The sequence below is a fragment of the Pipistrellus hanaki genome, assembly GCF_964339955.1.
Source record: "Pipistrellus hanaki genome assembly, chromosome: 7".
Taxonomy (NCBI): domain Eukaryota; kingdom Metazoa; phylum Chordata; class Mammalia; order Chiroptera; family Vespertilionidae; genus Pipistrellus; species Pipistrellus hanaki.
In genome coordinates, this window is record NC_140509.1 from 3231663 (window position 1) to 3243949 (window position 12287).

Below are 12287 nucleotides of genomic sequence, written 5' to 3' on the forward strand. Positions count from 1 at the left end.
TGTCCGCCTGGGCTGGCACGGCTGGCCAGCCGCCACGCAGTCACAGGCGGCTTCCCTGCCCCTGGCCCCTCCGGGCAGCCCGCGCTGGCAGCTGCCTGCCCTGCCCTGCAGCTAACCGTGCCCCCGCCCCCGCCCGCCTCCCGCCCAGCACCCGGGGTGCGTGTGGCCCTCTCGCCTCTCCTCTGCCCCTAGTGTGGAAAGCAGGGCGCAAGGAGCCTTTCCCAGGGCATTTCCCCCTCTGCTGAGACTCTGCTTCCCAGCAATTGTCCTCTGTTTGGTTCAAATTAACCCACAAAAGCTCTCACCAGCTGTGGACAGCGGAGTTCTAGCTTCGTGGTCGGCAAACTCACTCGTCAACAGAGCCAAATACCAACAGTACGACTGAAATTTCTTTCGGGGCGCGTTGGCCACGGAGTTTCAATGGTGCTGTCCGTGCGGCCCCGCACGTGGTATTTTGTGGAAGAGCCACACTCAAGGGGCAAAGAGCCGCCTGTGGCTCTCGAGCCGCAGGTTGCCGACCACGGCTCTAGCAGCGCCTGTGGCTGCAGCTGTCTTCCCATCGCCCTAGAATTGCCGCGGACTCCGCTGGTGCCTCTGAGCCCTCCTTTACCGGCGGCACAGGGGTCCCCGCCAAAGCCTCACACTCGCATGTAACAGCCTTTGGTAACGGTACGTTGACGCCTTTGACTTCCTTTGTAACCCCGTGCACTTTATGCTACAGCTTTTACGTTTACTTATTTCTTAATCCTCACCCGAGGATATGCTTTCCATTTATTCAAGAGAGAGGAAGGGAGAGGGAGAAAAACTGCTGTGAGTGAGAAACATCGGGGGGCTGCCTCCTGCTGGCACCCGACGAGGGATCGAACCCACAGCCTGGGCATGTGCCCACTAGGAATCGAACCCACGGCCCTGCAGTGCACAGGACGCTGCCAACCAGCGGAGCCACATCGGCCAGGGCTGATTTTACCGTGTTTTAGAAATACATTCTTATTGCTTTCAGAGAGGAAGGGAGAGGAAGAGAGAGTTAGGAACATCAATGATGAGAGAGAATCATTGCTCGGCTGCCTCCTGCACACTCCCCCCCCCCCGCCCCCCCCCCCCATTGGATTGTGCCTGGACTGAGCCTGTAACCCGGGCATGTGCCCTGACCAGAATCGAACCTAGAATCCTTCGGTCCACAGGCCGACGCTCTGGGCACTGAGCCAAACCAGCCAGGCTAACACTGCACACACGGTGGAAACCAGACCAGGAAACCACGAGGGCAGGAGGGCCTGGGAGCTGAGCGCCTGCGACTGGATTCCCGGGGTGACTGGCACCTGACGCCACCAAGTGGGCGGCAGGGGCAGTGGCAGCAATGTCCGACCATGGCGGGCATGTGAAGAGAGTGGAGGAGCCGGCTAGACAGTGAGAGGCAGCGGGAGAGGCATCGGAAGTGGGGCAGGCGAGAGGGAGACAGAGGGCGGGAGGGAGGGTGAGGGGGGACTGTGCAGGGAGGCGGGCAGACCTGAGAGAGATGGCGTGGGCCCTGGAAAGCCATGGCTGGGCCTGCCTGGGCCTCACTCACCTGTCACAGCGTCCACGGAGAGCGGGCCCCGGCGCTGCCCGCCGCGGAGCCCGTAGAGGAGCATCCTGTACCCGCGGGCGGGCTCCAGGCCGGGCACCGTGGCCTCCCGCTGGTCTGCGGCCACCGGCACCGTCCGCAGCTGCCCGTCCCTGTCCTCGAACTGGACCACGAAGGAGTCGAACTGGCCCTCGGGGACGGTCCACGCGAGGCCCACAGAGCGGGGCGTCACGCCGGTCACAGTCAGCGCCCCCAGGCGCGGCCCCGGGGACGGCTCGGTGGCTGCAGGAGCGGCTCCCGGCGGAGCTGAGGGAGGGGAGGCGGCCGTTAGGAAAGCCTCCTCCCCGGGTGGGTGGTGAGCACGTCACTGTCCTCCTGGAGCCGCGAGGGGGTCGGGCATCAAACCCTGCTGGGCCCAGCCCTGCCCTCATCCTCCCAGGCCCTGGGGCTCTGCGGGCTGCCGGCCGCCACTGAGGCTGGGGGAGCGGCCCCGGACTGCTTGCTCAGCACTCGGCCGTCCGCCCCGCGCCCGGCCCCCAGCTGCTGCCCCTCGGCTGCCCACTCCGCACCCCAAGCCGCCAGGCCCAGGGGAAGTCCTGCGGGCACCACCTGAGAGGCTGCATGCTCACCCTCCGCCGCCTCCGCCAGGCAGCGCCAGCCCTCCGGACGCCGGACCACCCCCCATCGCCTGCCTCACCCTCACCTTGTCCCCCAAACCACCTGCCTCGCCCCCACCTCCTCTGCTCCCCACAGTCAGCAGGTGGTCAGGGGCATCCATCTCATCCAGGGCAAAGCCACGCCCTGACGGCAGGCGCCCCGAGGCCTGCACGTCCACCTCACAGCCCCCAATTCCACAACACTCCTCGCCAGCCCACCGGTGTTGGGGCACCTTCCCTCTGCCCCAAGGGCCGTCTCCAAGGCCTGGGCGGCCTGTGCTCGTCCTTCCTCAGCGGGCCCTCCCCACCACCTTCCGTCACTCGCCTCCGGGCTCCCTGCCTCCCTGTGGGGCCAGGTCACACGGCACCGCTGACGGGCCTGTGCCCGGCCCCCCGCTTAGCATGGGTGCCCGGCACAGGAGCCCTGGCTGTGCCCCTCACCAGTGGTCACCACGCGTTGGCTAAGGTAATGCGTGGCTGAGCGTCAACCAAGGAACCAGGAGGTCAGGGTCACTCCCCAGTAGAGACGCCTACGGGACAGCCAATCAGTGATTCTCTCTCATCACTGATGTTCTCTCCCTCCCTCCCTCTCCCTGCCCCTGAAACCAGTAGAAATGGATTAAAAGTAAAATGAAAACAGGCTGCTGCCGAGGCCTCAGGAAGAGATGGGTCTGAGCGGAGAGGGCAGGGACGCTTCATTTCACGGCCTGGGCTCTGCTCGCTTCTCGGTGCTTCCGGCCACGGGAAAGGAGCTGGCCCTCGCCTCAGGCCTCCTGGTTGGTGGCCTGGCTCGCCCGGGAGGGCGGGACTATGCCCACCGCCGGGCATGGCGGCCCAGGCTGCCCCTGGCATGTTTCCAGTTTGGAAACGTTTCTAACTCGCCGCAGGCCTTGCTCCTGCTGGCCCGGCCCGCACCCTGCCCTGCGCGGACCGGCCGCTTTCCCCGCCCTCCTCTCATGCCGGCTACAGGAAAGAAACCCGGTGAGGTTCTGGAAACTAAGCCAACCAGGTCATGGGAGGGCGGGCTCTGTGGACCTCAGCCTCGCTCAAACCTCTCAGTTCCCTGCTGGCAACTGTGCTCGCTCCCGACAGTAAACGTGGTTTTTCAAACGTGGTCCTTCCCTCAGCGAACCAGAGGCAGGGCGCTCCTCGCTGGGCCCGGGGGCAGGGCAGCGGGAGGGCCCCGGGCGCCGGGCCGGCCTCTGTGCTGCGGCTCCAGGGGCCCGGGCCGGGCCCTGCGCGGTGGCTGGGCAGCCAGCGGGAGGCTTCTCCTGGCTGCAAGGTGCTCACGAGGGGGGTGAGGGGGAGAGCTCCGCCCCCGGCGGCCGGGCCTCAGGCACACTGACCAGCGAGGCAGCAGGGGAGAGGAGCCACAGCAGCCCGGAGGCAGCGCGGACAGGTGCCCTCCACAGATGCCCTGTGCGGCAGGCACGGCCCGTTTTACGGGCGAGGAAACAGGCACCGAGGCTTAAACGTGGCCCGAGGCCCTGCAGGCAGCTGGCGCAGTCAGTCCCTGTGAACGCTCCTCCTCGTCTACCCCAAGATGGTGGGGCACGGGCCCCCGGCAAGGACCGCACCACAGAGAGGCTGGGCACCGGGGAGGAAATGGAACCCGCCCACTCACCGGTCAGGCCCAGGGCGGCCGCGGGGCCCACGCGCCGCCCCCCGTGCAGGCCGTACAGGTGCAGCTTGTACTTGCGCCCCGGCTCCAGGCCCCGCACGGTCACCGCGCTCTCCTCGCCCCCGACACGCACCACCTGGGGGCGCCCGTCCCTGTCCTTGTACTGCACGGTGAAGGCGTCGAAGTGGCCCCGGGCCACGGTCCAGGCCAGGCTCAGCGAGTCCGGGGAGGACCCCGTCACCGTCAGCTCCCCCAGCGCGGGCTCCTGGGGGGCCTCGGGGGCCTCCGTGCTGGGCTCCGGGGGCCGGGGGGCTCGTCCTCTGCAGCGAGAAGGACACACACAGGGAGGTGAGGCAGGCTCCGTGGGAAGTCCCGTCTTCTCCCGACCCTGGTCACGCCCGGCCCCGGGCCCTGCGGGCGCCCAGCGGGCACCACGGCCCAGCCCGGAGCAGAGGGGCCCCTGCGCCCACCAGCCGTCCCGCCCACTCACCCGTCACCCCGGTGGCGGAGGCGGGGCCCTGGCGCTGGCCGGCGTGGACGCCGTACAGGTGCATCTTGTACTTGTGGGCCGGCTCCAGGCCCGAGATGGTGACCCCGGCCTCGTGTCCCGGCACCCGCACTGCCTTGGGCTGCCCGTCCCCGTTCTTGTACTGGACCAGGAAGTGGTCAAACTGGCCCTCGGGGATGGTCCAGGCCAGGCTCAGCGAGTCCGGGAGGACCCGGTCACCGTCAGCTCCCCAGGCGAGGCTCCACGGGGGGCTGGGGGCCTCCGTGCTGGGCTCTGTGGGTCTCGGGGTCACCTCCACGGCCTCCTGGGCGGCTGTGGAAACAGGGGGTGCAGCTTTCAGGGCGACTTGCTCTGCTGGTCACGGTAAGTGTGGTGCTCGGCACGGCCCGCAAACAGGCTCCGGAGCCGCAGGCTAGTGGTTTGTGCGGCTTGTGAGCGCCACCCGGTGGCTCAGGCCCCCAGGTCCCCCCGCCGTGCGGACACCGGGCTGGGGGGCAGCGGGCCGGGTCCCTGGTGTCTGAGAAAAGAGCTGGTGCTGGTTGGAAGACGCCTCGGAGGCCTGTCCCCGAGGTCACCGTCGGTGCTGCCTCAGGCACTAAGCGCGAGAGCCTCTCCGACCTGCCACCCCCTCCCGCTCCTCGGCCCCAGCGCTGCCCTCCCTCCCCTCTGACCCTCAGGAATGAGCTGCCAGGCAGGACTTGAGGGAAAAGTGGGGCTGGGGGTGGGGGTGGGGGACCCCTGCTCTTCCCTGGCTGTCTAGAATCTTCCCTGGCTGTCTAGAATCTTCCCTGGCTGTCTAGAATCTTCCCTGGCTGTCTAGAATCTTCCCTGGCTGTCTAGAATCTTCCTGGACGGCCAGCAGGCGGCGAGGCCTGTGGCCCTGTGGTGGGGAGCCAGCCGTCTCGGGAGGCCCAGCAGGTGCCTGGCTGAGGCGTGTGAAGGGTTAGGGTTAAGGTTAGGACTGGTCGGGGTCGCCTGGGCGCAGGTGCCCACTCACCAGTGGTGCCCTCGGCGACGAGGGGGCCGTGCCGCCTCTTGCTGGCGATGCCGAACAGACTGAACCTGTACGTGCGGCCGGCGTCCAGCGGGGAGACGGTGAGCGAGCGCTCCGGCCCCTCCACGGGCACCGTCTGGGGCCGCCCGTCCCTGTCCCTGTACTGCACCACGAAGGAGTCGAAGCGGCCCTCAGGGACCGTCCAGGACAGGCGCAGCGAGTGCGGGGTGGGCTCCGTCACCCTCAGCGTGCCCAGGCGGGGCGGGGCCTCTGGGCTGGGCTCGCTCCGAGGCACTGGGAGGGGGCACAGAGGCGGAGAGCGGCGGTGAGTGAGGGGCGCACTGCGCACTCTGCTGCCCAGCTGTGCCCGCCACAGGCTGTGCCCGCCTGGAGGGAGGGCACCTTCTGCACGAGGGGCTGGTGTGGCCCAGCGGGGAGGGGCCTCAGAGGCGAGGGGCCCAGGAGCCCTTTGCCCGTCTCCATGGCCAGGGGTGCGGCCAGGCTGCCCCTGCTCCCAGCCTCACTACCATCCACCAGCTGGTTCCTCGGGGCGGGGGGCACCCCTCGTGGAGTGGATGGTTGTGGGGAGCCTCCCACACCCGTGCTCTGGGCCCCACATCCTCCTCCTGCCCCCCTCCTCTCGTCTGCCCCATCCCCACCGGCACTATCCCAGCACAGATCCCAGAACGAGAGGTCTACCCTGGTGGTAGCCTGTCTGCATCCCAGCCCCCCCCCCCCCCCGCCCCCAGGACAGTGCTGAGCCCCCCCCAGCTCTCCCCAGGGCAGTGCTGAGCCCCCCCCCCCAGCTCTCCCCAGGGCAGTGCTGAGTCCCCCCCAGCTCTCCCCAGGGCAGTGCTGAGCCCCCCCCCAGCTCTCCCCAGGGCAGTGCTAAGTCCCCCCCAGCTCTCCCCAGGGCAGTGCTGAGCCCCCCCCCCCCAGCTCTCCCCAGGGCAGTGCTGAGCTCCCCCCCAGGGCAGTGCTGAGCCCCCCCCAGCTCTCCCCAGGGCAGTGCTGAGCCCCCCCCAGCTCTCCCCAGGGCAGTGCTGAGCCCCCCCCAGCTCTCCCCAGGGCAGTGCTGAGTCCCCCCCCCCCAGCTCTCCCCAGGGCAGTGCTGAGCCCCCCCAGCTCTCCCCAGGGCAGTGCTGAGCTTGAACTGCTAGTCCTGTGGACACCGTAGCTCTGAATCTGGCCCGTCAGGCCTCGCCCCCGTTTGGACACCAGGGTGCCACTATGGGGCTTGGCCCCTCTTCCAAGCCACCCTGAGGCTACTGTGGGCTCCCCCTTCCCTGTGGGCGCCCACAGCGCTGGCCATCCCCAGGGTCCCACCGGCCCACCCTGCTCCTGTGCGCTGGCACTGGTGCCCCCACACCCCCTTCAGGTCTCCCGCCCGCAGCCCCCAGCCAGGAGGGCAGCAGTACAACCGCCGGGCACTCTGAGTGGCCCCTCTGTGCCCACTCGGCGCCTGTAGCCCGGCATGCCCCCCCCCGGGGGCTTGAGGGTGGTGCCAGACACCCAGAGCCTCCGGAGTGCACGTGACCTTGGCAAACACTCAGAAGACCAATACAGGGCGCTGCTCCTCGCCCCTCCGCTCCTCGCCCCTCTGCTCCTTGCCCCTCTACTCCTCACCCCTCTGCTGGCCCCTCTGCTCCTGCCCCTCTGCTCCTTGCCCCTCTGCTCCTCACCCCTCTGCTGGCCCCTCTGCTCCTGGCCCCTCTGCTCCCGCCCCTCTGCTCCTTGCCTAGGGGATGGGATTGTCTGACCCAGAAAAGCCAGGCGCCTGAGCCCTTGCTCTCCTCACCTCCCACATCCAGACCCACTGCCCACCCCACCAGCCAATGCCCTTTTGCCGGCTCCCAGGGAACTCCTTCCTCCAGGGACCAGGCCTCCGTGGACCTTGTAGGATAAATAGAATCGCCTCTCTCCCACTGAAAACCCCTGAGTCTCCCCAGGGCAGTGCTGAGCCCCCCCCCCCAGCTCTCCCCACTGAAAACCCCTCCGGGAAGGCCCAAGCTCCCGTCAGACATGAGACCGATGCCCTCAGCTGCCCAGCGAGGAAACAGACACGGGCCCTCCCACCGGCCTCGCTCTCCGCGGCTCCTGCCTGCACCGCCCTCCTCAGCCTCTCTGCCTGCCTGTTTCCCCTCGGATTCCTCAGGGGCCCCTGCCTCCAGGCAGCCCCCCTGGAGTTCCCAAAGCAGGTGGAGGACAGAGGGCGGGCAGGCGGGAGTGCGGCCGCCTCGCTCACCGGTCTTGGCTTCCGCCACCAGGGGGCCGTGCCTCTTCTTGCCCACAAACCCGTACAGGACAAACTTGTACTTGCGGCCCCCGTCCAGGCCGGTGACGAGGGCCGAGCGCTGCGGCCCCTCCGCGGGCACCACCCGGGGCCGGTCCCGCTCCTTGTACTGGATCGTGAAGGAGTCGAACTCGCCCTGCGGGACCGTCCAGTGCAGGCGCAGGGAGCTGGAGGTCACGTCTGCAGCCGTCAGCTCGCCCAGGCGCGGCGGGGCCAAGGGCTGCCCCGGCTTTTGCCCGTCGCTGTCTAGAGGGGCGGGGAGGAGAGCGGGCACTCAACCCGGCCCTCCTCCTCCACCGCCCACGGGCTCACTCCCCGCGGGACAGTCCGCCCGCCCTCTGCTCCCCCACGGGGCCCGCTGGGACCAGCCTTCCCGAGGAGCTGTCCCCCTCGCGCCCCCCCCCCCCCCGCCAGGTCCCAGTTTCTCTCCACACCGAGGTCATGGGGACGTTTCAGGCCCCCGTGCTGCTTCTGGACAGTTTGGAAACCCCTCAGTCACCTGCCCGGCTCTCCCTGTCTCCCTCTGGTGAGCTGGGCCTGGAGCTTCGGGGTCCCCTAAGCAGGGAACGTGAGAGCCGGGGACCCCAGCGCCGGCCTTCCCTGGCTCTGCAGACCTCGCCCATCCCTGCAGGCCTGAGGCTACGGTGCTCCCTGCCCCAAGGGGCCTCCACCCTCGGGAGAGCAGGGCCGGTGGACCACAGGGGCAGTGCCGCCACCTAGCCTGCCCAGCAGGGCGGCAGGGGCTGGGGGAGGAGCCGGGGAGGAGGGGTTGAGAGTCACATCAGAGGCCTCCCCACACCCACCAGAGAGCTCCATGGGGTGGGGCAGAGGAGTGACCAGGCCGAGGGGGCAGGACTCAGGGCAAAGAAAGCTGCAGGGAGGAGCCCGCCCACCCTGGCGCCCCGCCCCCTCCCGTTTTCTCTTCCCGGGGACTCCCCTCCCCTCGCTGCCATCGTTCCAGACCTCACCCATCCCTCCTCTGTCTCTCCACTCCTTTTCTCCGCTGTTTTCTCCCACCGCTCCCACCAGACAGCCTGCCTTCCACCCTCCCGCCCCAGCCCGCCCCGGCCGCGGGCCCAGGTCTGAGCAGAAGCCAGGAAGTACCCATAACGCCTTGGTAGATGAGCGGGGCAGAGGGCTCGCCCTCACGGGGGACCCCACGAAGGGACAGCTCATAGGGCGCTCCGGGAGGGGGCGAGGGCAGCAGTGCCTGGCGGACATCCCCGGGCAGTGTTCGGTCATGGGACCCTGGCCCGCCCGACACCCGGAGGCGCAGCTGGAAGCGGTCAAAGGTGTCAGGCTGGGCCATCCAGGCCACGCGCAGGCGCCCCGCATCGTCTCTGCCCAGCACCCTCAGCTCCCCCAGCTCCTGGGGGCGCTGCTGCAGGCCGGGCGCCTGGGCTCCTTGAGTCGTCGCGGAGCCGGGGGGCGGGGGCTCATCAGTGGCCCCCAGGAGGCCGGAGGGGGCGGACCCTGGGAGGGGCAGGGCAGAGAACAGGAGAGTCCAGTGTGAGAGCGGGAAGGGGTCTGCCCGCCGGCCCCTGAGAGCCTGCACACCCACCTCCCTGCCGCCTCACCCGCCCCCCAGCCGCCGGCCCCCACATTCCGCCCGCACGGAGCAGACAGACCTGCGGGGAACACTGAATGGAGCAAAGCGGCCCCCAGACTCCCCCCCAGACTCCAGTGCCCTCCAGCCCGCCCCGGCCCGCCACGGAGCCCCCCTGGGAGGGGCTGCGCCTCCCGTCAGACTGCAGCCGAGCCTGGAAGAAAGGGGGGTGGGGGCGGGAACGGGCTGGTGAGAGGCTGCGGCTCCGCGGCTTCCGGGCCTAAGGGGAGAAAAGGCCCCCCCGCCCCCCGCAGCCCGGCGCCGGCGGACACGGCTCCTGTGGAGAGACCAGCGGAGGGGAGGGGAGGGGAGCGGAGGGGAGCCGGGGCGGCTGCGATGGCCTTCCGAGGTGTCCCTCTGAGGCCGAGGCCAAACTGTGGGAAATGGCAACCACCGGCCACCGCCTTCAGACCCCTCACCGCGGGACCAGAGCCGCCGCCCTCCGCGAGCCCGCAGCCACGGCCCGCAACTGCCCCGTGAGGGCCCCAGACCGGGTCTCCGTGGCTGCCCCTCATCGCCGGCTGTGCCAGGGGTCTGCCAGGCCCCGGGAGCGGAGGGGGTTGTAGGGGCGGGGGGGGGGGGCTGTGCTTCGCTGGGGGGACCCCGCGGAGAGCGGGAGGAGCGGGGGGGGGGGGGGAGCGGGCCCGGAGGCGGGGGCCGGGCCCCGCCCACGCTACCTGTGGTGGTGATGAAGGCGTAGGACTTGGAGGTCCGCCCGGCCCGCACCCCGTGCACCTCCACGTGGTAGGTGGTGCCGGGCAGCAGGCCGGGCAGGCTGGCGGTGCGCGCCGAGCCCGGCACGCTCAGCTCCCCGCGGGCGCCCTCTGCCGGCGGCTGCGGCTGCCAGCGCAGCACCACGCGCTCGAAGTGGCCGCGGAGCCCGTCGAGGGACACGAGCAGGGAGCCGTCGGCGGAGCTGCCCAGCACCTCGGGCTTGGGGTGGCGCGGCCCGGCCACCCCGTCGACGCCTTCGGGCGAGAGGCCATAGATGCCCAGGTGGGAGTCGGGCTTCCAGGGGCCGGCGGTGGGAGCCGGCCGGCGGGGCGGCGGGGCGGAGGGGGCGGGGGAGCCCGGGGTGCCCGGGGCGCCGGCCGCGCGCCGCCGCTGCAGGTAGGCGTGGATGAGGCGCGCGGCGGACGCGTACGTCTGGTTGGCCCGCAGCGGGAAGCCGCGCGCCCGCAGGTGGCGCTCCAGGTCCTGCGCGGAGCCGCGGAAGCGGCTCAGCTCGGCCGGCAGGTCGCCCCACGGCCGCCGGGAGGGCGGCGGCGCGCCGGGCCCGGGCCGAGCCTCCTTCGGGCCCTCCTCCGTGGGCCGCGGCGGGCGCGGCGGGCGCGGGGCCGGGCCGGGCCGGGGCCGCGGGGGCGGGGCGGGCGGCCGCACCTCCGGGTGGCTGTGGTGGCCGGGTGCTGGGGGGCAAAGAGGGGAAGCGGGAGAGCCGTCAGGGGCAGCCCCCCCACCCCTCCCGCCGCCTCCTCCGTCCCCCCACCGGCCGGAGGCCGCATCCTGGCCGGCCCCACCTGGAGAGACACCGAGAGAAGGAGTTAGTGTCCCGGCGCCCACCCTCGCCCTCCTGCGCCCCGCGGCGCCCTGGAAGGAAGAGAAGCCCGCGGGCAGGAGAGGGAGCGGGAGGGGGGGAGCCTCAGCCGGTGGGGTCCCTCTGTCACAGGAGAGAAAGTTCCAGCATCTGTCAGGAGACCAGGTTAGCGGGAAATCGCTGCCATGAGACCTCACCCCCAACGCGCCCCTGAGCCAACCGAGTGCTGCTGGTCTCCCTGCCTAATGCCAGTGCCCCGCGCCTGGCCGCTCCGGGGCTCCCGGCTCCGAGGGGGCGGCAGCTCCCGCCCACTGCTGTCTCCCCGGCGGGCATCCCCCCTTCTTTCCCCCCCCCACCCCCCGGGCTGCACCTGCCTCTGGGACCGGCGCTGGCGCCTTACTGCCAGCCTGCCAGGTGCACTCAGGAGCTGCCAGCCTGGGGCGGGGGGTACCAGGAAGGGGCCGCGCACTCTGAAGCAAGCCGCCCGCAGCCCGGCGAGCGTACCTGTGTTGGCCCTGACGGAAGCCGGGTAGCTCACGGCCCGGCCCCGCTCCGCCGTGACCGTCACCACGTACTCCACGCCTGGCATCAGGTCAGTCAGCAGCGTCCCGTCGGCGCCGGCGGGCACTTCCAGCCGCACCCTCTGGTTGCCGGCGCTGACATAGGACACCACGAACCGGTCCACCTCGGCCTGCGGGCGCAGCCAGCTGAGCGCCAGCGTGGTAGGCGTCACGGCCACCACCCGGAGGTCCTGGGGGCCGTCGATCACTGGCGGTGGAAGAGAGGGGTCAGGCGGGTCTGGCTGCTGTCACCAGCTTTCCTGATCAGAGCGCTGTCCCGCTCGAGGCCTCCCCAACCCGCCAAGCCTTCCTGGGGGCAGAGTCCCGGCAGCCCCGCCCACAGCCCCCTCTCACTGGTGGTGATGGTCTTGGAGGCAGGAGGGCCCCAGTTGGTCCCTCGAAGGGCGCGGACAGTGACCTGGTACTCCTGACCCGGGGCCAGTCCTCTCTGGTCGTAGGCCGAGGCAGAGCTGGGCACCCGCGCAGTGAACGGCGGGTTGGCGCCCTCTGGCTGCAGGAGACAGAAGGCGGGTCGGGGCTGGCACTCTGCCCTGCCACTCAGTCCCCTTCTGACTCCAGCTCCCAGCAGCGGCATCAGCTGGGTTAGGGTTAGGGTTGGGGTTAGGGTTAGGGTTAGGGTTGGGGTTGGGGTTGGGGTTGGGGTTAGGGCTAGGGTTAGGGTTAGAGTTGGGGTTAGGGTTAGGGTTGGGGTTGGGGTTGGGGTTGGGGTTAGGGCTAGGGTTAGGGTTAGAGTTGGGGTTAGGGTTAGGGTTGGGGTTAGGGTTAGGGTTGGGGTTGGGGTTAGGGTTAGGGTTAGGGTTGGGGTTGGGGTTGGGGTTGGGGTTAGGGTTAGGGCTAGGGTTAGGGTTAGAGTTGTGGTTAGGGTTTGGGGTTGGGGTTAGGGTTAGGGTTAGGTGTCAGCTGGTACCGCAGAACGGGCGGACCGCAGGGAGC

The 12287-nt window shown here is 70.1% G+C and overlaps 1 protein-coding gene and 1 long non-coding RNA gene across 3 annotated transcripts in view; both read right to left on the bottom strand.

Moving 5' to 3' along the window:
• LOC311626233 overlaps positions 1-12287 on the bottom strand; it is a 1185289-nt gene that overhangs the window by 546096 nt on the left and 626906 nt on the right. The window lies entirely within an intron of this gene.
• TNXB (tenascin XB) overlaps positions 1-12287 on the bottom strand; it is a 65994-nt gene that overhangs the window by 26958 nt on the left and 26749 nt on the right. Inside the window, exons 5-13 of one of the 2 annotated variants that reach the window (XM_084890990.1) lie at positions 11688-11844; positions 11278-11541; positions 9917-10645; positions 8738-9106; positions 7586-7879; positions 5344-5634; positions 4606-4658; positions 3842-4121; positions 1565-1867 (exon numbers count right to left, since the gene is read on the bottom strand). In XM_084890990.1, coding sequence (XP_084747116.1) covers positions 1565-1867; positions 3842-4121; positions 4606-4658; positions 5344-5634; positions 7586-7879; positions 8738-9106; positions 9917-10645; positions 11278-11541; positions 11688-11844 — 2740 coding nt within the window. Of the gene's footprint in view, positions 1-1564; positions 1868-3841; positions 4122-4599; positions 4659-5343; positions 5635-7585; positions 7880-8737; positions 9107-9916; positions 10646-11277; positions 11542-11687; positions 11845-12287 lie in introns of both variants that reach the window. The other variant, XM_084890991.1, reaches the window with a different exon arrangement.